At 45.4% G+C, this 21,042-nt stretch overlaps 7 protein-coding genes and 1 further gene across 7 annotated transcripts; 4 read left to right on the top strand and 4 right to left on the bottom strand.

Moving 5' to 3' along the window:
• Positions 1 to 745: 745 nt before the first annotated feature.
• Positions 746 to 4,882, top strand: Ecym_5249 (uncharacterized protein; the record flags this gene model as incomplete). Its single annotated transcript, XM_003646784.1, has 1 exon — positions 746 to 4,882. The coding sequence occupies one exon, from the start codon at positions 746 to 748 to the stop codon at positions 4,880 to 4,882; it is 4,137 nt and encodes a 1,378-aa protein (XP_003646832.1).
• Positions 4,883 to 5,334: 452 nt separating this feature from the next.
• THI20 (trifunctional hydroxymethylpyrimidine kinase/phosphomethylpyrimidine kinase/thiaminase) lies at positions 5,335 to 6,291 on the top strand (the record flags this gene model as incomplete). The annotated part of the gene is made up of 1 exon (XM_003646783.1): positions 5,335 to 6,291. One exon carries the CDS (start codon positions 5,335 to 5,337, stop codon positions 6,289 to 6,291), a length of 957 nt encoding a protein of 318 aa, XP_003646831.1.
• A 1,345-nt stretch (positions 6,292 to 7,636) lies between these two features.
• On the top strand, positions 7,637 to 9,816 carry Ecym_5247 (the record flags this gene model as incomplete).
• Positions 9,817 to 10,623: 807 nt separating this feature from the next.
• On the bottom strand, positions 10,624 to 11,565 carry GPM3 (phosphoglycerate mutase family protein GPM3; the record flags this gene model as incomplete). The annotated part of the gene is made up of 1 exon (XM_003646782.1): positions 10,624 to 11,565. The coding sequence occupies one exon, from the start codon at positions 11,563 to 11,565 to the stop codon at positions 10,624 to 10,626; it is 942 nt and encodes a 313-aa protein (XP_003646830.1).
• A 225-nt stretch (positions 11,566 to 11,790) lies between these two features.
• Positions 11,791 to 13,881, bottom strand: Ecym_5245 (dipeptidyl-peptidase III; the record flags this gene model as incomplete). The annotated part of the gene is made up of 1 exon (XM_003646781.1): positions 11,791 to 13,881. The coding sequence occupies one exon, from the start codon at positions 13,879 to 13,881 to the stop codon at positions 11,791 to 11,793; it is 2,091 nt and encodes a 696-aa protein (XP_003646829.1).
• A 440-nt stretch (positions 13,882 to 14,321) lies between these two features.
• ARG1 (argininosuccinate synthase) lies at positions 14,322 to 15,578 on the bottom strand (the record flags this gene model as incomplete). Its single annotated transcript, XM_003646780.1, has 1 exon — positions 14,322 to 15,578. The coding sequence occupies one exon, from the start codon at positions 15,576 to 15,578 to the stop codon at positions 14,322 to 14,324; it is 1,257 nt and encodes a 418-aa protein (XP_003646828.1).
• A 592-nt stretch (positions 15,579 to 16,170) lies between these two features.
• GPD2 (glycerol-3-phosphate dehydrogenase (NAD(+)) GPD2) lies at positions 16,171 to 17,568 on the bottom strand (the record flags this gene model as incomplete). The annotated part of the gene is made up of 1 exon (XM_003646779.1): positions 16,171 to 17,568. One exon carries the CDS (start codon positions 17,566 to 17,568, stop codon positions 16,171 to 16,173), a length of 1,398 nt encoding a protein of 465 aa, XP_003646827.1.
• An 861-nt stretch (positions 17,569 to 18,429) lies between these two features.
• Positions 18,430 to 20,697, top strand: MAM3 (Mam3p; the record flags this gene model as incomplete). Its single annotated transcript, XM_003646778.1, has 1 exon — positions 18,430 to 20,697. The coding sequence occupies one exon, from the start codon at positions 18,430 to 18,432 to the stop codon at positions 20,695 to 20,697; it is 2,268 nt and encodes a 755-aa protein (XP_003646826.1).
• Positions 20,698 to 21,042: the final 345 nt, after the last annotated feature.

The following is a 21,042-nucleotide window of genomic DNA, read 5'->3' as shown; positions in this document are numbered from 1 at the left end:
GGCTCACGACTTTCACATCTTAAGCAATGACCTTGTTCGCCTTATTAAAAAACCCATCATCATTATTGTATGGTAGTTACGAAAATTTTTGGAACGAACTAAATCCCAGTTATGATGTACATAATACACAAATAACAGATATATATTCTATTTAAAGACAAAGCATGTTTATACAGAATTAAGCCACTTTTGAATTATATCGAAACACGTAGTCGTTGAACTGTTGTTGTGCTTTTGCTGGATTAGTCAAACGTAGAGCATAGCCATTCGTGATCCGCAATCCCTATTACACGCACTTTTTCTGAAGCAAGGAACACAACTAACTACATTACCAAAGTATCCAAACGCCTCCCAATAAGTTGGAACAGGAAAAGTATAGGCAGGCAGGGCATCTATACAATTGCGACAAGAATAGTGTTGTAGAGCAGAGAAAAATACGGGACTCAAATTCTTAGGTACGATTTACTCCTATATTATTTAAGTTAATTTTTGGAACAGAAAACATTCTTCAATTGGAATAAATACACCATTTCGAAGACACGATTATCAACATAGTTGGATCATCATTAGTGTTGACTTAATTGAAAAAGAAAATATTTTCAGTGGAAATATAACCCCAACGAAGTAAAACAAGGACAGGGTTTGGAGTAATATTTGAAGTTATATTTTGAAGCTATATTTCGAAGTTATATTTCGAAACTGTATTGAAAAATTGTACTACTAGGTGATAACATTAGATTGAAGCATGAGTGAGGAGGAAGTAGTGAATATTGAAGAGAAAACGGAGTCTTCTTCAATTAGCAAGCCTTTGTTGAGGCTTAAGCTATTAGATTCTCTTCGTCAAGGTGAGTTTTCTAAGTTGAATCAACTAATTCAGTCAGCTGATTTTCAGCCTTTGAATAACCCAGCTGTGCAAGAAGTTGTTCAACTAACCTTACATTATGCTGTGCAGGTTGCGCCTTTTGTATTGATTAGGGACATTGTATCGAACTGGTGTAACAAGCCTAGTTCGTCTAAATCTGATTCTCAGTTGGTTGAGCTGGATATAAACAAGCAAGATTCTGATGGTAACTCGTCTTTGCATTTAGCAGCGTTACAATCACGTGGTGATGTTGTACAACTGTTGATGAATCATCGAAAAATCAATGATTGTATCATTAATAATGCGCATTTGCAGCCTATTGAGATGTGTAAGAACTTGAACATTGCACAGTTGATGCAAGTCAGTAGGGCTAACTATGTTGCCGAGATCGCACACGAGTTCAGGTTAGCCTTCGATAACAGGGATTTTGCGCATTTGGAATCGATATTAAGCAATCCGAGAAATTCTGAGCTGTTAGATATTAATGGGAATGATCCGGAGACAGGTGATACTGTATTGCATGAATTTGTAAAGAAACGCGACGTGATGATGTGCCGTTGGATTCTGGACCACGGCGGTGATCCATTTAAGAGAGACAAGAGGGGCAGATTGCCTGTAAATTCTCTTGGTAAGGTGCCTGTTGAGAAAGATGCTACCTCATCCGAACATACTAAGACTGCAGTGGAGACTGAGATCAAATTATTACTGGATAAGGCTGCTAGGGAACAAAGTGTCATAGATGTCACAAATAATCTTCACGAACCACCTTCTTACAAGGGCTATCTACGTAAATGGACCAATTTCGCACAGGGTTATAAACTGCGTTGGTTTATCCTAAGTTCCGATGGAACATTATCCTATTACAAAGATCAAGAAGACACGGGGAATGCTTGTCGTGGCTCGTTAAATATGTCCACGTGTTATTTACACCTAGATTCAAGTGAAAAATTAAAGTTCGAAATCATCGGCGGCAGCAACGGCACTGTGAGATGGCATTTAAAGGGTAATCACCCAATAGAGACAAACAAGTGGGTATGGGCAATTCAAAGTGCAATTAGGACAGCAAAAGACAGAGAAATCATAGTTCGTGGAACCTCCCATTCTGCTGCTTTGGAACAACAACAGCAGCAGCAGCATCCACTACCAGCGCTGTCACCACCACCACCACCAGGAGCCCAGCAACAAACTCCTCAGCCACCACAACAACTAAATGGATCTAACATTCCTATCTCTAAAATGCTTGCAACCGCATCGGCAACGACTTTGACGTTAAACAGCAAAATATCATCCGATAACTTCAAGTCCTTACAAAATTACGATCAACGTCGTCACATCCAAGAACAAGCAAGCCGCTTGCGTTCTGACTCAGGATCCTCGTCGCCCTCTTCAAGCGACCTTGAGCTAAACGACAATTTGACCCACTCAGGTCGGCAATATGTGGCAAAAGTTAAACATAATAAGAATTGTTCAAGAAGCGTGAGCGGTTCCAGTTCTTTAACACACTCTGGTAATGAATCTTACCATGGCTCTCAAAAACTTACTCACGAAAGTGTCCTGATGGAGGATCCCACATTATCACATGGAAATCTCGGAAATATGCCCAGTTCTTTGGTATTAAGAGCTGAAGAAGATTATGAGGAAGAAGAGGAGGAGCCCGAAGATCTATTAGTTAACGGCAAACCCCAATCCGCCATATACGAGGAAGAGGATGTAAAAATGACGTATGGTCCATTTTCCCAGGAACTCTCTATGTTACAGAGGTCAATTGTGATCGAAATTACAACCCTAAATGAGCTGTTGGATGATGGTCATGCTTCTGAATCTGTTCTCGATACGGCCAAGAAATCTCTATCTACCATCAACAAGAATTTTTCACAATTACATAAGTTAACAGAGAAAAGGGATCAACGGTTGGTCAAGATGTTATCTAAGCAAAAAGACATTAATAACCTCTGGATCAGGTCAGTGAAGGAATTGGAGATAGAGCTAATAGAGAAATCTGAGAAATTAGCCAGTATGGATAAGGATAGAAGAAATCTGAAAAAACTTCTACAGAAAAAGCTAAACGAAGCTACTATCGCCTCTGAGGGGATGTCTCAAGCAGACGGTGCATCCACCGCTGAAACGGTCAATGCAAGAGCTTCTACAAAACAGTTTGCTGAAATCGTTGAGTTTATTCAGTCCAACCAGTCATCAGATGACGATGATTCCGACATTGATGAGTTTTTCGATGCTGAGGATTTAGGTGAAGATGATGATTATAACAATCACGACGGCAACAGCAACCACTACCACGCTCATGCTCAAGACGAAAACCTGCATGGGGCAGCGGGGGAGAAGAAGGGGGCGAAAGCTGAAAATGTTTCTTCCTCACGGGTCGAGGACACGTCCGTTAAAAATGACTCAGCTCAGAAACTACTTCCGATGGTTAGTAACAATGCCGCTGCCAGCATCACAACCACTACTAATGCAGCGCATGTTGTGCTAAAAGAACCTGGATTAGAATTGGAGCAAGCAGTTGAATTGGCCGACCAAAATTTTCGAGACCTGGGGTTACATTCAACCGCCTGTTCCACCATAACCGATGCAATGGATGCTGCTGCTGTTGCCAACACTGTGTCTGGTTTCGCACCAGGCGATATAATCATAGGTGACTCAACTACAGATGTTGTTTCTGCTCCACTTGCAGAAGCCAAATGTTGGCAAAATGTAGCTCTCACGGCAGCTCAGAAAGCGAAAATGGAAATGCTTCTAGCAGAGGGGACATATTTGGGGTACGAAGAAGAGGTCAGGAAAAAGTTGGCGCTGAATAAAGACGAACGCCCAAAGATTAACTTATGGTCCGCATTGAAATCGATGATTGGCAAGGATATGACTAGAATGAGTTTACCAGTTACTTTCAACGAGCCAACCTCTTTGTTGCAAAGAGTCGCCGAAGATTTAGAATACAGCGATATATTAGACACCGCGTGCTCATTCGATGATTCCACCCTCAGATTGTTACACGTTGCTGCATTCATATCATCGTCGTATGCTTCTACCACCAATAGAGTTGCCAAGCCCTTCAACCCACTATTGGGAGAAACCTTTGAATATGCGCGGCCCGATAAAAATTACAGGTTCTTCACTGAACAAGTATCTCACCACCCACCCATATCTGCCACGTGGACCGAATCCCCCAAATGGGACTTCTGGGGTGAATCCCACGTCGATTCAAAATTCTACGGCAGATCATTCGACGTTAAGCATCTAGGCCTATGGTACTTGGCCCTAAGACCTGACGACGGCTCCCGCGAAGACCTATACACATGGAAAAAACCGGAAAACTCCGTCATAGGCATTCTAATCGGCAAGCCCGAAATTGACAACCACGGAGATGTCACAATCACGAATCACACCACCGGGGACTACTGTCTGCTACATTTCAAAGCGCGTGGCTGGCGCTCCGCAAACGCCTTCGAAGTCAGAGGCGAAGTATACAACTCCAGCGGAATAAAGAAATGGGTTCTAGGTGGCCACTGGAACGAATCCATTTACGGCAAAGCCGTCCTAATACCGAGTTCTTCCGAAGAACTAACCTTGGACAAATCAAAGCCCCACCATCGTGCGAAACAAACCTCCACCGTTGTTGGCCCTAATTACGACGGAAACAAGTTTTTGTTATGGCACACAAACGAGCGCCCCAACTCCCCATTTAACCTAACCTCGTTCGCTATAACACTAAACGCCCTACAACCAAAACTACTACTCTGGCTAGCCCCAACAGATACCCGTCTACGTCCTGATCAAAGAGCCATGGAAGATGGCCGCTACAGTGATGCCGCTGACGAAAAACGTCGTTTGGAAGAGAAGCAACGCGCTACACGTAGAGTACGTGAAGCAGAAAATGCCGCCTACAGTCCAAAATGGTTTAAAAAAGTCCGTCATCCAGTCACCGGCCAGGACTACTGGGAATACACTGGCCAATACTGGAAGCTACGTAAAGAACAAAAATTGCAAGCTTCTGGCAATATTTTCTAAACGAAGAGAACGGCCCCGCCGAATACCTAGTTAACAATAATAACATTTTTATACATACATCTTTTCTGTACATTACCCGCACCTCACCTTTCCGACGTCGCCTCGCCGGCGAACCTCCAGCACCCATTATCCACGTCTCACGTCGTGTGTACATCATCAACCAAGTCCACACCACCGTTCGGAAACAAACGGCTTGGTACGGATCTGAAAACGCTCCGGAAATACTAAAAAAAACTGGTTATAATAGAAACAAACCAGTAACAAGCCAGCAAGCTGCCCGTGCTGCTTGCTCTTCTCTAGCCGCTTTTGAAAACGCGTTTTCCAAGAACCTGCTACGGAACTAGCCACAAGTCAGAAACAAAATCGGGATTTTTCACCACTCACAAAAACACCTCCACCCTCCACCTCCACAACACATCCACAACACCTCCCACCACCCCCTAATCACCCTCATGCATACAGACCCTACAACACCTACGGTGCTCACCATCGCTGGCTCTGACCCCAGCGGCGGAGCAGGCATCGAAGCCGATATAAAAACTATCACAGCTCACGGATGCTACGCAATGACATGCATTACCGCCATCACCGTCCAGACACCGCGTGCCGTGCACGCGGTGTCCGCAACACCCCCGGACACAATCGCTCACATCCTGCAAGCCATAATGTCCGACATGAGAGTCGACGTCATCAAAACTGGAATGCTCACACCAGCCGCCACCCAAACACTGCTGCACATCCTGGACGACTTCCAATTCAAGGGGCAGCTGGTCGTCGACCCCGTCATGACGGCTACGTCAGGAGCCGTGCTCTTCGCAAGCAGCAGAGACCCACACTTGCTCCACCTGTTGAAACGAGCCACCTTGGTTACACCCAACATCCCGGAGGCTCTCGCACTGCTCGGAAGAGATGAAACACAGCAAGTATCCTCCGTACAAGAAATGGAACACATTGCGAAACAGCTACTGGTTGCAACAGAAGCCCCAAACATCTTACTTAAGGGAGGCCATTGTCCGCTGGACAAGCCGCCGGACAGCAATTCCGCTTCGGAGCTGCAGCAACGGCGCGTAGCAGATATATTGGTAACGGCCAGCGGAGACGGTACGAAGGTGTTTGAATCGCGGTGGATAAAAACGAAAAACACACATGGCACCGGATGCACGTTAGCCTCGGCTATAGCCAGCAACCTCGCCTGCGGCGATGTACTGGAGTCCGCCGTGCGCGGCGGACTCCAGTACGTGCAAACCACAATCGAGCTAGAACCGTGGTTGGCGGTGACAAAAGTACGCGAGAACGGTCCGGTCAATCACATGTACCATGTGACACGGCCCAGGCCTGGGCCTGGGCTCCTGGCTGCTGCTGCTGCGCAGCAGCAGCAGCAGCCAGGAGCCGCCGGTAGCCGCCGGTAGCCGCCGCCGCGGCGGCGGCGTGGTGTCCGGGCCCACGAAAGCAACATGAAAGCAGCCAAGCTGCAGGCAAGCCGCTGCTTGCCTGCAGCTTGGCTGTGCCGCCGGCCCTTCCAGAAGTTTCTCTCACCCATCACTACCAACGAACTATTGTCTCCTATTATATTACTCATCCCCTTCCCTCCCCCTCCTGCTCCCCACCCTCCCCGCTTCGTCAAGGGGATTACCGTTTTAGGAAAAACAAGTGTCCTTTTTCTTCTACACGGTTCCTTGACCCCGGAGGATCCAAAAAAGAAGATCCCAATCCCACAGCCCATAGTAACAGCGCAAGAGCAAGATTATTTTTAAAACCACCATCCACGTCGTGTCCACGTCCGTATCCACGATCACAACTACGTTGTCTACAATACTATTACTAATTACCAATCTTGATCCCGCGATAACAACTGTGAAAAAAAGCAAAGCCATGAAGAGTGAAATCTCTGGCCTCTTCAGAAAAGTTCGGCTTTATCGAACTTTAAACAAAAAATTCTGCGGTTCCGACCGAAGAAAAGACAGAGGGCGAAAAAGCCAAAAGGAAACATAATTGGACCATCACCATAGCCTTTGCCATTCCCTTTCTCTTCTTTTATACCAGAACAGAATTTAAAAATTTTCTTGTTTTTCTTCTTGTTTTCTACGATAATAATATCCATCTTTTTTCTTTCCTTCTTCTTCTTCTATCCCATATATACCTCTTTTGCGTCCCCCCTGAAGCAGGTTTACTATACTTTGTATACAGTTCCAAACACTATATCCCTCCCCACACACACTCTCTCTCTCATTGCGCATCATCCCATCCATTGACCCCATCCCACCCCGTCTCATCCCCATCCTCATCCCATCCCCATCCCCATCTCGTCCCCCACCCTCCCATAGACCAATATCATATCATACACCATTACAATTCATATAAACTTTTTTCCAAAGTTCGCAACAAGCGTTGTCCTGTCCTGTCCTGACCTGCGGAATAAAGCACACAATTTATTGACCAGCAAAGGTAGCAACAAACAGCACCACGTTATTAAACATACAGGCATAGTTGTCTTTTTGCAGGTTTTTTGAAGATTATAACTCAAAAAAAAGGAAGAAGAAAAAGATCCATTGATTCATAATTAAGTGGCTTTTTTTTGTTTTGTTTTTTTGGAATTTTCTCACGAAAAAACTAATAGTAATAATATTTTTCCCCCTACTACCTTTCTCACCACTATTTGAAGAAACATCACACGTTATTTGATCGAATTTTCGTTTCAAAACTCTTAAGATTAAAAATAATAAAAAAAAGCGGTCTATATATCACACTTATACTATGTCTACGGCAGAATTAGAATTGAGAAGAAGTTTAGCAGATGTTTTGGATGATGAGCTTAATAGAATTCCAGACCACTGGAATCCTAGTAGTCATTCGAACAAGTTTTTTGAAGATCTATTAATTCTCCCCCCCCAGGAACATCAGGATTTCCAGCAACTTTCGAGTCCTATTTTCAAACATTTCACGACGGCTAATCAGCATCAGCATCAGCATCCCCATACTCATAATGCTCATCATCCCCATAATAATGCGTTCACTGCTGCCGCAGCCGCGGCGGCAGCGGCAGCAACAGCTAATGATCATTGTTCTATGCCTTCGCAAACGATTATCGATAACAATACCCCAGTGATAGACGATACACATGCTGGCTACGTGGCGGCGGGCGACGGTTGTGTTGCCAGCAATATTTTCAGCAAGTATGCTGATCCGACCTTGACAACCACCCATCCAACGGCCAGCAGCAGCAGCAACAGCAGCAGCAGCATCAACAGCTGATGCAGTTATTCCAGCAGCTGCAGCAGCAGCCTGGCAAGCAGCTTCCGGCGGCCGCTACTGCAAATAGGCTAACGCCCGTGCAGCCCACAATATCGCTGAACAGCGTGATGATGATGGGTAATCCTTTCGTTCCCAGGCTTTCGGCAGGATGTGCCGCCCCGGCTGCGTCGACGCCTATTGCAGCGCCGCCGCAGTGTGGTGCTCCAGGTGCAGCTGCGAACGCACACCAACTGTCCCCTAGTAAATACAATCTGATCGAGGACCATCAGACAAGAATTGCTGAACAACAACAAGAGCTGGATCTTCTGGATGATGAGGATTACATCTGTGATTACTACATGGAGGAGAACAGCCACAAGATGAACTACTTTTGGCCGTTGCAGGACAACATCCACAACTCTCAGTCTCACATGCACGATCCGATGCAGCAGCTATTTGATCAAGAATTTGACGATGATCTGAGTGACGACGACGACGACGATTCCAACTCCTTGGAGCTTCTCGGAGAGGATTACGAGCAGGATTACGACGATGATGACAACAACGGTGCTGGCGCTGCCCTTGCTGGTGCTGATGTCGCTGGCGAAGACGACGGTGACGACGGTGACGACGACGAGGCCGATGACGACGATTCCCAGATCTTTGATCGCACGAGGAAGATTAATTTTAACCCTTCGATTTCTTCGTGTTCTCGTCCGCTTTTGGCTACAGACTCATTCGTTGATGCTAACGTGATTGTGGAAGGCGGTGACGAGTTTATCAACGATGGTAACGAGGATGACTACTCTTCCTCTGTTTTCGACGACGATACCCTGTTTGAGGGCAAGCGCAAGCGCAAATCTAGCATGGTGATCTGCACGGATCGGTTATCAAGAGAGCCCACTGTTTTTGAGACCAAATTGCTTGTTCCGTCCCCACCGCCTGCAGTACTTGTTTCGACAGCAGCCTCGGATTCAGTTCTTGTTTCTGTTCCTATGCCGGCAGTCAAGAAGAATACCAAGTCTTCTGCGAACGCCGCCGCTGCCGCCGCCGAGGCCAAAACAGAACAGTTAGGCACCGTCAATAGTTCCGCCGCTGCTGCAACCTCAGTGACTGGAGAAGCGGCAGTGGCAGCAGCCACTACGTCTGCCCCTGCAACAAAGGTGCTTGCAACCAGTGCAACCACATTGACCAAAACAACAAGGCGTGCAGCAGCAAGTAGGCGGAAGTCTAATGTGACCGGTACTACTCCACATGTCGCCAAGAAGGCGTCCACCCCTTCCGTAGCCGCTGTAGCTTCGACTGCTTCGGCTAATAGTAGTGGCGGCACCTCTGGTCCCGCTTCCGCACAAACCCAAGGCGGGTATAATCACCACCACCACCACCACAATGCGTCGTCAAACGATGTCAACGAGGAACACACCTGCCAGTTGATCAACTCAATTACCAAACAACTATGCCTCAAAAAATTCTCCAGGCCTTATGACTTGATCAGGCACCAAAAGACGATCCACGCAGCCAAAAAGAAAATCTTCCGCTGCCTAATCTGCATTCGAGACCACGGAACAGAGGGCTACCAGCGTACATTTTCACGCGGAGACGCGTTGAGTAGACACGTAAAAGTCAAACATGAACTGGTTGGTGAAGAAGCTCAAAAGGTCATTCAATTTGCTAAGGAAAACGTGGAATATGTTGAAGCGTGATGAAAATATGAAAGAAAAACTAGGACGACAGAAACCAGTGTGTGTGTGTGTGTGTGTGTGTCTGAGAATATCAACAGATGCAAGATGAAACTGGTAAAATCAAATCACAAGACAATATTATAATTATTTTTTTATTCTTATTATCATTATTCCTTTTTCTTCAAGGATTTATAAATTAAAACCCACATATTTTGGAAGTTACATTCTTTTATGATCATTATTACTATTATACGTTAATATACTGTTGAAATGTTTTCCATTATTGTTCGTCCTTCCATTATTATTCGGATGAGGAACTAAGAGCTGAATTAGCAACATAATCTAACCTACCTTTCCTATTCTATTCTATCCTATCCTACGTTACCATGACCTTTTTTTGCATACGCAAATATTGCATATTTCATACCAACAGACTCTGTTTTTATTTTATTTTATTTTATTTTATTTTATTTTATTTTATTTTATTTTATTTTATTTTATTTTATTTTATTTTATTTTATTTTATTTTATGTCTTGTGTGTCGGCCCGGCATTTAATAGTTGATAACCGCAATATGATGCATCTTTTACCGCTCGGAATGCTCGATAGGATCTTCTTTAAATATCGATGGTGTTGTTACTTCTGTTTGGCCATTAGTTTTTCTTTATTTGTGCGACTGTTACGTTCATCATAATTTGCTTTCGGGTTATGCAGATCTATCAATATTATTAAATAATACAACTAAACATACATACATATACATATGTATATGTATATATATATATATATCATTAATCTCAGTACTCACAGACATTATATATGATAATATTACTCTTTTGTTACTCTGCTCTCACGACGCTTTCCTTCATCCTTGGCTAGTTCAGGATCCAAATAAAAGTGCTTCACGACGGAATTGTCCTGTAGATCCAGCTCGAGTAATAACGGAACTCCGTTTGGTATCTCCACATCTTTAATCTCATCATCAGAAAGATTCTGCAATACCTTTAATATGGAACGCACAGAACTTCCATGTCCCACTACGATGGCGCTTCCCCCGTACTGTTTCGCGAACCTCAGAATTATTTCAACCAAAAATGGCGTCAGTCTGCGAACAACATCGCATAACGATTCGCTCTGAGGGAATTGTATCCGCTCGGCAGTTTCTTCTGTATACTTGAGCTTCCTGTTTGGTTCCTTGAAGTGGTAACCCGTCACAGGACCTTGCTCATCGTTCTCTTGAACCATCTCCTTTGACAGATCAACATCTGGTGGCCGTCCATAATAGTTACGTCTGATAAAGTTGTACTCATCCTTGCCATACTGCTCCAACACCTCAGGTTTACGTAGCCCTTGCCATGACCCGTAATGCCGCTCATTCAACCTCCAGGTCTGTAATATAGGAATCATGTTTGCACTACTAGCTTTACGCACATGTTCTTGAGCATCTAACAAGGCTGTGGTCACGTGGAAACAAGCATCTAAACCCAACGTCTTCATCATCACCTCCATCGTTTCTTGGGTGCGAACAAGTCTCGAAGTATATCCAATCTTAGGCAGTGATATATTGTGCTGTTGACAGTACGCCTTTATTAAACTTGCTGAGTTGCTTGCTTGGCGTTTGCCCATTTCAGTCAAATGGGCATCGATCCACCCGCAGAATATATTCTCGTGATTTAATTCCGACTGACCATGTCTCAATACGAATAGTTTAAACGTTCCACTATTTGTCATAGATAATTTATGCATGAAACTAACTTTATGGCCTGGCATTGTTCGCCTCCAGTCAAAATGTTAACTTTGATTATTTGCGTTTCTTTCTAATAAAATACCCTTCCAACGTTTCAACTTTGTTAAGATTATCTTCCACGTTCATCGCATTAATATTCAGTCAGGGACACGTTTCGGAACAGGAGGCCAACTACATATATAATATATAATAACATTTTGTACATAACAGTTACGCAGTAAATTAATATATCTAAGGGCCAATTCTGCTTAGTATTCTCTTTCAGTGAAAGATTGCAACATACCCAACGGCGTGGCTTCGTATTCGTGCAATGTTACGATACCCTCGGAGTTTACCGAGGTATTGGCTTGGATAAACTGCTTTCTTGGTAGTTTCTTCTTGTTAACAACTGCCTTGAAGCGAGCCAATTCTGGTGTGACCGAACTTCTATCTTTGAAGTACGCAGTTCCAGCTTCGACATCGCAGGATGCCTTGTAGATATGCAAATGTTTCAAGAAATCTTTCATACACTCATGTCCCACAGTCTCGATGAGATCCTGCTTTAACTCAATTTTCAAATCATCGTAATCTGGTCTACTGAATGAGAACTTCAGGAAATTCTTGTCTTGAGAATGGTTAAAGAATGTCTTCATAATTGCAAAACGAGCTTGCATATGTGGTTGGCCCCATTTTTGGGTGCTTTCGTCCCAAAAGTCTAAGGCCATCAACCCAGCACGAGCCATTTGCAAGAATCCAATGTAAATGATTGAGTCCTGTTCTTCTTTAGATTTGAATCCAAATATGGATAACAACTCCCTATTTGTGATCAAATACATAGCAATAACCTCTGCACGACATTCTTCATAAGGTCCGGCCAAACCGCCAAATTTGGATCCCCAAGTCTCACCCTTGCGATAATATGTACTTACTGGCTTCCCGTCCAATCCTATTGGGGGGTTTTCTTTATCAAAATTAAAGGATCCATCTTCTAACTCACATAAAAGTTTACCAGATCCATGCCCTAATAGCTCATGAATACCAACTTGGACTTCAAAGGATTCAGCTTGATATTTTCTAAACAGCACATCATCCTGAGCATGTAAGAAAGTGGTCTCCTTTGAGCTTAAAGTGGAACTAACAATGTTACCCAAAGAAACGTTTTTAAACCCAATATTGAGTCTTACATCATCATAGTTGGGAATATTGATCCCTGCAGGAATACCGCTAGCAGCAAACGTGAGCACTTCCAAAGAAGTAAAGTCGGGAGGTTCAAGTTTAGACTTTTCGAATTCAGGGCCCCATGGTAATAAAGAAATGAACTTCCCTGCGGATTGAACCAATGCAGCGAACTTTCTCGTTCGATGCTTATTTGTAATTGCCACCAACGATTCAAATTCACCAATAATACCCGATGGTTCTCTGTACGTTTCGATGAAACCAGTGTTGGTCTCAATAATGGGAGCTAAATCCTTGACCCATTGTATTTGAGATCTCTTATGAGACTTCATGTTACCAGTTCTAAAATGGTCTACGTATTCAGAAAGCATCAGACGCTGGGTATCGTTTGCAGCATACTCTTTGGCCTTTGAAATATAGTCGGCAACTAACTTCATCTCACGAGAATGATCACCAAATTTAAAAGTCAAAGTAGCACCATTGGATAGCTTTAAAGATTCTTCAGGATACTTGTCCGCTGTCGACGTACTTTCTGATGCCACTAAGATTTCAAAGTCACCATTGTCCAATTTTTTAATTCTGGTGTTTTCAGGCATAACATCTTTTGCCCCAAAGACTTCCTTCTTTAACAAAACAAGATCCTCTTCAGATACATCACCGAAATAATATCCTGAAACATGACCACTAGTTGGAAACCCCAAAAAAGAAGATCGAGAATCGATCCTATATATCCCTTGTTCGACTAACTCTTCATATGTATTAATTGGGCATGATGTCGTGTTAACCTTCGACTCTTTGCTAATCCCCGCACATTTCATCAATTGATAAAAGTATTCCTTGGAACAACGTGGAATGAACTTGGAATTACCAAAAGAATTATAATTGCCCAAGTTACTCAAGAACTGAGAAACATATTCCAAATAGTAATTTAGTTCTTGAGAATCTTCATATTTCCCGTTTAATTTAATGTGAATACCTAACACCAAGTCAAAAATAGCTTCACTCTCATGAGAAACTTGTCTCAATACTACTCGAGACCCAGCATGCGATGCCTTCGACATATAGTGGGCATACAGCGACTCCTCTTTCGTTAATTGCTCGAAGAAAGACTTAGCTGTTAGCATAACTATTGGTGGCTGATGGTCTGCCAAATGAGCTTTGGCAAGCTGTGCACTAGATGACATGGTCTTCCTATATGTTACTATGATAATAAACCTTAGAAGCTGATTTGTATACTCGAATGAAAACTTTTCAGCATAAGAATGAAGGAGTGTGTTTTTTGATATATATATATATATTTTATAAAAATATCCCTTGTAAAAGGGAGTTGCTAGACTGCTCCAACAAATTTGCAATTTGGAAAGAGCGCTTGTTTTCAAAAATAGCCTGTATCTTGGTTCTTGTTAAAAGGACATCCATCCGTTCAAGAACGCGGCTCTGACTGTTCGAGCTGTTCCATATGCGGAAAGGATAGCCATGATCATCCATATCACCACTTTTGACCAGAAGTGATGCGAATCATGTCAGAGAAAAGCAAAAAAGTATAAGGCATCTTTGAACAATTTTCTATATGTATATGAATATATGTTATATACATTGGATTATAATCGGTACAGTAGTTTCTCTACAAAGTTAATGGTTCATTTCTGTCAATCTTAGATTGGCCATACTTCTTAACTCTGATGGCTTGGATAGCAATGAAACCAGAAGTATCAGTGGGCTCAAACCCAGTTAGTTCATCCATGGATGATTCGCTAGCATCGTATAAGTTCTCGGTGCTAGATGATCTGCCCAGCACAACCAGATTACCCTTGTACAGACGTAACCTGACTTGTCCGTTAACAGTATTCTGAGAAGGAGGAATCATAGCTCTAACGTATTCGCATTCTGGCGTGAAATACGAACCATTGTAAAGTAACCGGGAATAGGTTGGAGTAACGAACTGATCTCTCAAATGGCGGACCTCTTTATCCAACGTTAATCCTTCCAGGTCCACATGGGCTCTTCTCAACAAAGTCAAGGGAGCCTGCTCGTAACAGCCTCTAGACTTGAGGTTAATGTACCGATTCTCAACAATATCAATCCTCCCAACACCATTACGTCTAGCCACCTTAGAAGCAGTCAAAAAAATATCAAGCGGTTCAACAGCTTCCTTCACAACCTGGCCCTCCTTGTACACAATTTTAACCGGTATCCCACGTTCAAACACAACCGTCACATCTTCTGGCACATCTGGAGCATCCTCCGGGTCAGTGATCAACTTCCACATATCCTTGGGAGGCGTCACATCTGGATCCTCCAGAATACCAGCCTCGTACGAAATATGCGCCTGATTCTCATCCGTGGACCACGGTTTAGCCTTAGTCTGCGCCACAGGGATACCTTTCACACTAGCATATTCGAGCAGATCGTTCCTCCCAGCAAATCTATTGAAAAACTCAGGCTCTCTCCAAGGTGCAATAACCTTCACATCCGGCTTCAAAGCATAAAAGCCCAACTCAAACCGAATCTGATCATTGCCCTTGCCCGTGCATCCATGCGACACAGCAAAGCATCCCTCCCGTTCTGCAACATCAATCTGAGCCTTCGCAATTACAGGCCTAGCTAGCGACGTCCCCAACAAATACACATCTTCATACACCGCATTCACCTGCACAGCAGGGAACAGAACATCCTTAACAAACTCCTCTCTGCAATCAACACACACAAATTTACTGGCTCCGATCTTCAACGCCTTCTCCTCTGCCGCTGCAAAATCCTCCTCCTGCCCAACATTAGCCATGAAAGCAACAACCTCGTAACCCTGCTCCAACAACCAAGCCAAAATAACCGACGTATCCAACCCCCCCGAGTACGCTAAACAAACTTTACCGTTCACCATCCTGTGTTATCGATAAAACTACTGCTACCTTGCATACAACATAAAAACTGACTACCCACGTCTACACACTCTCACTCACATACATAAATATATATATACTTCACCCAACAAACCCGTTTTATGAAAAAAACATGACTCATTCCATCTACTCGTTGTCACAGTCGCTGTCCATGATCCAAGCACCACACGTACGTGTGGTGCTTGGACTGACAGACACACACCCGCCATTCAAAAGAACCACACCTCAACAAATTCCAATGGGAAAACCATTAACAAAACAGACGAAAATCAACAACCCCCGCCCGCCCGCTACACATTCTATATATATATATATATCCCGCGAGTTCGCCAAACTTGACACCAACCCCGAAACCGTGATCCCGCCTCCCCAAACACGACAACACAGTGTAATGTACAGATGTTCCTTGGTGCTACCCAACGACGTATTACATAATAATGACGGATCAATGTTTTCCCAACTCGTATTGTTCCTTGCTCACTGTTCCCAGCAGCAGTAGTTCTTCTTGTTCTCGATCGGGAAGAAGGCCCTGCCGTTTCTGTTCTCAAGACATGGATGGCTCTCCGCGCCCGACTACGCTTGCTCAACTTTCTCAAGCATCTCCGGCAAGCGCTCCATAGACGCACCGCAGTAGACGATCTGATACACACTCTCAAACAAAGGAAAGTCCTCCAACTTCCCGCAACGTTCTAGCCACTCATGCACCTCGGATGTGGTGTAGATGCCCTGCGACGACTGGCCGTTCAAAAGCTCCTGCTCCAACTCCTTTGCGGTCTTGCCCGTGGTGGCCATGGCCTTGCCGATCCGCACGTTTCTGCCGCCGAAACAGGTGGTGATCAAGTCCGCGACTCCGGCAGACTCCTGGTAAAACGTCTCCACCTTGCATTCTGGGAAGAACATCTTGCCGAACTTGATCATCTCGCCTAGACCAATGCGCTGGACCGCAGCGGCAGCGTTGTTACCCCAACCCAAGCCCAACACAAAGCCACAGGCCAAGGCAACAATGTTCTTCAAGGCACCGGCCACCGAAATCCCTGCCACATCCTCTATGACAGACACGTGGAAATAGGGTCTGTGGAAGAGGCTCTTAAGAACAACGTGATCCACGTCCCTGCAGGTCCCGCGGAAGTTTCTGGGGATTGTGTACGCGACAGTGGTTTCCGACCAGTTGCCCTTGGCAACCTCGGGCGCCAAGTTGGCGCCCGACAACGCGCCGCAGGCTATGTCCAAGTGCTTCTCGATATACGACGACAACAACTTGACCCCCTCCTGGTCCACCTCAAAGCCCTTGAGACACGAAATCGCGCGCGCGCCCGGCTTCACGTGACCCTTCAACTGGTCCACCACCCGGGGGAGAAACTGGTGCGGGATGTTGAACACCAAAATGTCCGCGTCCCTGGCCGACTCCGCCAACGAGGGGTTCGCCACCAAATTCTCAGGGAGCTTGATCCCCGGTAGATACTTGACGTTCTCGTGCTCCGTGTTGATGATCTCCGTCAACTTCTTGCCGTCGATGACCTCCTCGAAAACCCACATGTCAACACGTGACACAAACATCCGCGGACGCAACTGCGTGTTCTCCGCTATAACCTTCCCAATCGTGGTACCCCAGTTGCCCGATCCAATCACCGTGACCTTGAACGGGCGTTCCATCACCAGCTGCTGCGACGTCGACCGTGAAAGAATCTGAGACGTCTGTTGTAGTCTATCTGTACCTGCCATTCTCACTGATGATACTCTGCTTGCTGCTGTTTTGTTGTCTGACACTGGAGGCCCTGAGTAGATTGCCGGCCTATTACTATGAGTTCTTTTGTATTGCAAATTAGCGCTGTGCTGAATTCTCTGTGCCGCTAATAATCCTGCTGTCCCGGTATTAAGAGCTCGTGATCCGCACCTGGTGCTATGACTTCTGTTAACTCTGAGCGATGTTACTAGCCGATGTATACTGATAGCAGCCGTGCCACAGAACATACAATAAACAGGCCGCCCATCATGGCTCGAGCTGCCTGGTGCTTCTGGCTTAGAGTATTTATACTCTTTAGCCGTTCTCCACTTTCGTGGAATGAATAATAAGAAATAAAAAATGGGTTTCGTCTGGGGGGTCTCCGTCAGCGAAGAATGGGAAGAAATGGTTGGTTGGCTTTTTTTCTTGCCCCGCCCGGACCCAGTGGCGGCCGGCGTGGCCGGCCGCCACTGGTGGCTCCGCACGCGCAGCTGCTAGCGCAGCTGGTAGGCGCTGGGTTTTCGGGGGGCCAAAAAACGTCTGTGTGGGACCAAATGACGTATCGTGAGTCGTGATCTGTCCTCGCGTGGAGGTCACGGAACAGGGTCTAGCGTTGGGGCCGACCCGGGCCGAGAAGACCAGGGCCGCCAGGACGGCGCGGCGTTTCTTTTTGGCGGCGAACGGCACAACCAGCTGGGTGGGGTTACCCTGCTTTAGATATGGTGCCGTGATGCTTCGGGTGTCTGGTTGCACTACAGCCCGGGCAGGGTAACCCCGCGGGAAGGGCCAAGCGGATGCATGCTCTGGATGCATCCGCTTGGCAGGCTGAACCAGCAGGGAGGTGGTGAGCACCACGGCCGGCCTGCAGGGGTGTGGGACGTAGTTGGTCTTATGGTTCGTCTTCTAGAAATGCGTATTACTTTTACAGAAAAGGATGGTCTTTTTTTTAAAAAAAGAACAAGAAAGGAGAGCAGAGAGGGAGAGAAAAGGCTTAGTGTTAGAAGGATAAGTAAATAAGTCTCTGTTTTTAGGTTTGTGTGGTTTCTTGTGCCCGGTTGTTATTTGTGGAGGTCAAGGGATTTTTTTCTGATTGATAGTGATTGACATACATGCGACGAACGCAATATGGTGTAAGAGGTAGGGCGTACGCTAGTTTAGCGGTGTTAGGTAGGATTCCTAGTCTAGCGGCGCTGCCCGTTTCCAGATTGGTATTCAGGAACGGTGGGAATAGCGGCGGCGGTAGCAGGATGACGGACATGGTTGTGAGTGGTGCTCTGGGTGGCCGGTCAGGGTTGGGATCGGCGGGGGCAGAGGGTGAGTCGTTTTATACATTTATGGCTGTTTCGGTTCTTTTGGTTTTGCTCGGAGGTGTGTTTGCGGGGTTGACGTTGGGTTTGATGGGTCAGGATGAGATATATTTGAAGGTGATCAGCACTTCAGGTAGTAAAGCGGAGCAGAAACATGCGCAGCGGGTGCTGAGGTTGTTAGGACGCGGTAAACATTGGGTTTTGGTGACGCTTTTGTTGAGTAATGTGATAACGAATGAGACGCTGCCGATTGTGCTCGATAGATGTATCGGAGGCGGGTGGCAGGCGGTTGTCATGAGCACTGCGTTGATAGTTGTTTTCGGGGAGATCATACCGCAGTCGCTGTGTGTTCGTTATGGGTTGGAAGTTGGCGCATGGTTCAGTCCCTTTGTGTTGTCACTGATGTATCTGATGTATCCGATGGCATACCCTATTGCGCTTTTGTTGGATTATCTTCTTGGGGAGGACCACGGTACCGTTTACAAGAAGTCAGGTTTGAAAACGCTGGTTACGTTGCATAAGACTATGGGAGTGGAGAGGCTGACACAGGACGAGGTGACTATTATCTCTGCGGTTTTGGATTTAAAGGATAAGCAGGTACAAGAGATCATGACGCCTATTGAAAATGTGTTTACGATCAGTGCGGATAAGATACTTGATGAGAAGGCTGTAGAGGAGTTGTTTAATTCTGGATTTTCCCGTGTCCCAATATATTTACCGGGACAGCCTACGAACTTCATCGGTATGTTGTTGGTGCGTGTATTGATTTCATATGATCCTGCAGATGCCCTTCCAGTTTCGCACTTTCCTCTTGCCACGCTGCCCGAAACGTCGCCAAAAACATCTTGTCTGAATATTCTCAATTACTTTCAAGAGGGTAAATCACATATGTGCGTTGTGTCTAAAGATCCTGGTTCTTCTTCTGGTGCTCTTGGTGTCTTGACGTTGGAAGATGTAATTGAGGAGCTTATTGGTGAAGAAATTGTTGATGAGTCTGATGTCTTTGTCAACATTCACCAGCGTATCATGCGTAAGCAGCCAGGACCATTGTCAAAACGCCATATTACTTCTTATCTTCATTCTTTGTACACCAGTTCAAGTAGAGCGTCTGCTGCTGCTGCTGCTGCTGCTGCTGCCGCTACAGACTCGGGTCCTGGTTCTGGTTTGGAATCCGCAAGAGGGGCTCTAGTGATTGGCGGGGGTGATAGTGCCGTGTCCGCTAAGAGTACTACCTCCATCACTAAAGAACAACAGCAGCAACAACAACCACAACAATCCTCACTTCCTATGGTCAACAATGAAATCCGCATTCCTGTAACTGATATCATTCAGCCACTAAATCCGGCTGCTAATCCCCTTAACATCAATAACCCGTATGTGACTATTAAACGCCAAAGCTCGCAATTACAGAAGTCGATGTCTTCACCCAGGCCCTCTGTTTCAAATGATGTATCAAAGCAGCAGGGCCGGCAGGAGCAGGAACGCCGGCAGGATGCAACGCTGGAGGCACAGCAGTCTGTGACAATGCCTTTCCGGAATGGTTCCTCCTCACTCCACCAGGACTATGGCACCACCGATAATAAATCTTCCCACGGCTTCACCATGCCCTCGATGACGACCAAGCTGGTAAAAGAGCATTCCATGCAATCGGATAAAGCCTTCAAACACACCGTAGAAACAGGCGAAACCTCCTACGTAGTGTCCACCGTTTTATCTGATCCGGAAAACAACAGCAACATGGCTACCTCGCCATCTCAGCTGCCACTGGAAAAACTGTCTCCAGTATCCCCCTATAGCGAAAAGGATCCCCTTTACAGAAACGTCATAGCTTCCAGCTATAAGTCAACGAAGAACGGTATCGTAGAATCAGTCATCACAGTACAAGGAGTCCATAAAACTATCATCGAACCCGCCCAAGATTGGGATGATTCTAACGCTGCCAGAAAGCTACCTAACAGTACTCACTCAGAATCCACCTCCTCGTCCTTCTCCCCAGACCGCAATCGAACCAAATCTGTCACTCGTAGCCCTAAATTTCCCGCGGTATCAAATCTCACCGCACGCAACTGACAAACTGATCTTACCAAGACACCGAGTTCCTGCCCCGCAGCGAACCCCCCCCTCTTGCTGAACATGGCCCGTTGTCCTTAAATCCTATTATACGCAATACAAAAATTACAAGCCAACATATATATACATATACATAACTTCTTCCGTATAACTTCGTTATATTGTTATCTGAGTACCTTTATACATGTCACCAACTGTCTCTCGTGGTGGTTCATGCTCCTAGCGCATAACACCCGCCGTTACAGGAGTAGTGCCATGCTATGATTGCGTCCTTCTGTGAACTGCGATTGTCTGCTTCTAGATGAACCTTTTTTTCGCTGTCATTTTTTCACGGAAATACTATTT

Source organism: Eremothecium cymbalariae, chromosome 5, assembly GCF_000235365.1.
Source record: "Eremothecium cymbalariae DBVPG#7215 chromosome 5, complete sequence".
Classification (NCBI taxonomy): Eukaryota; Fungi; Ascomycota; class Saccharomycetes; order Saccharomycetales; family Saccharomycetaceae; genus Eremothecium; species Eremothecium cymbalariae.
The sequence above is the reverse complement of the archived record's forward strand: the minus strand, read 5'-3'. Positions and strand labels throughout refer to the sequence as shown.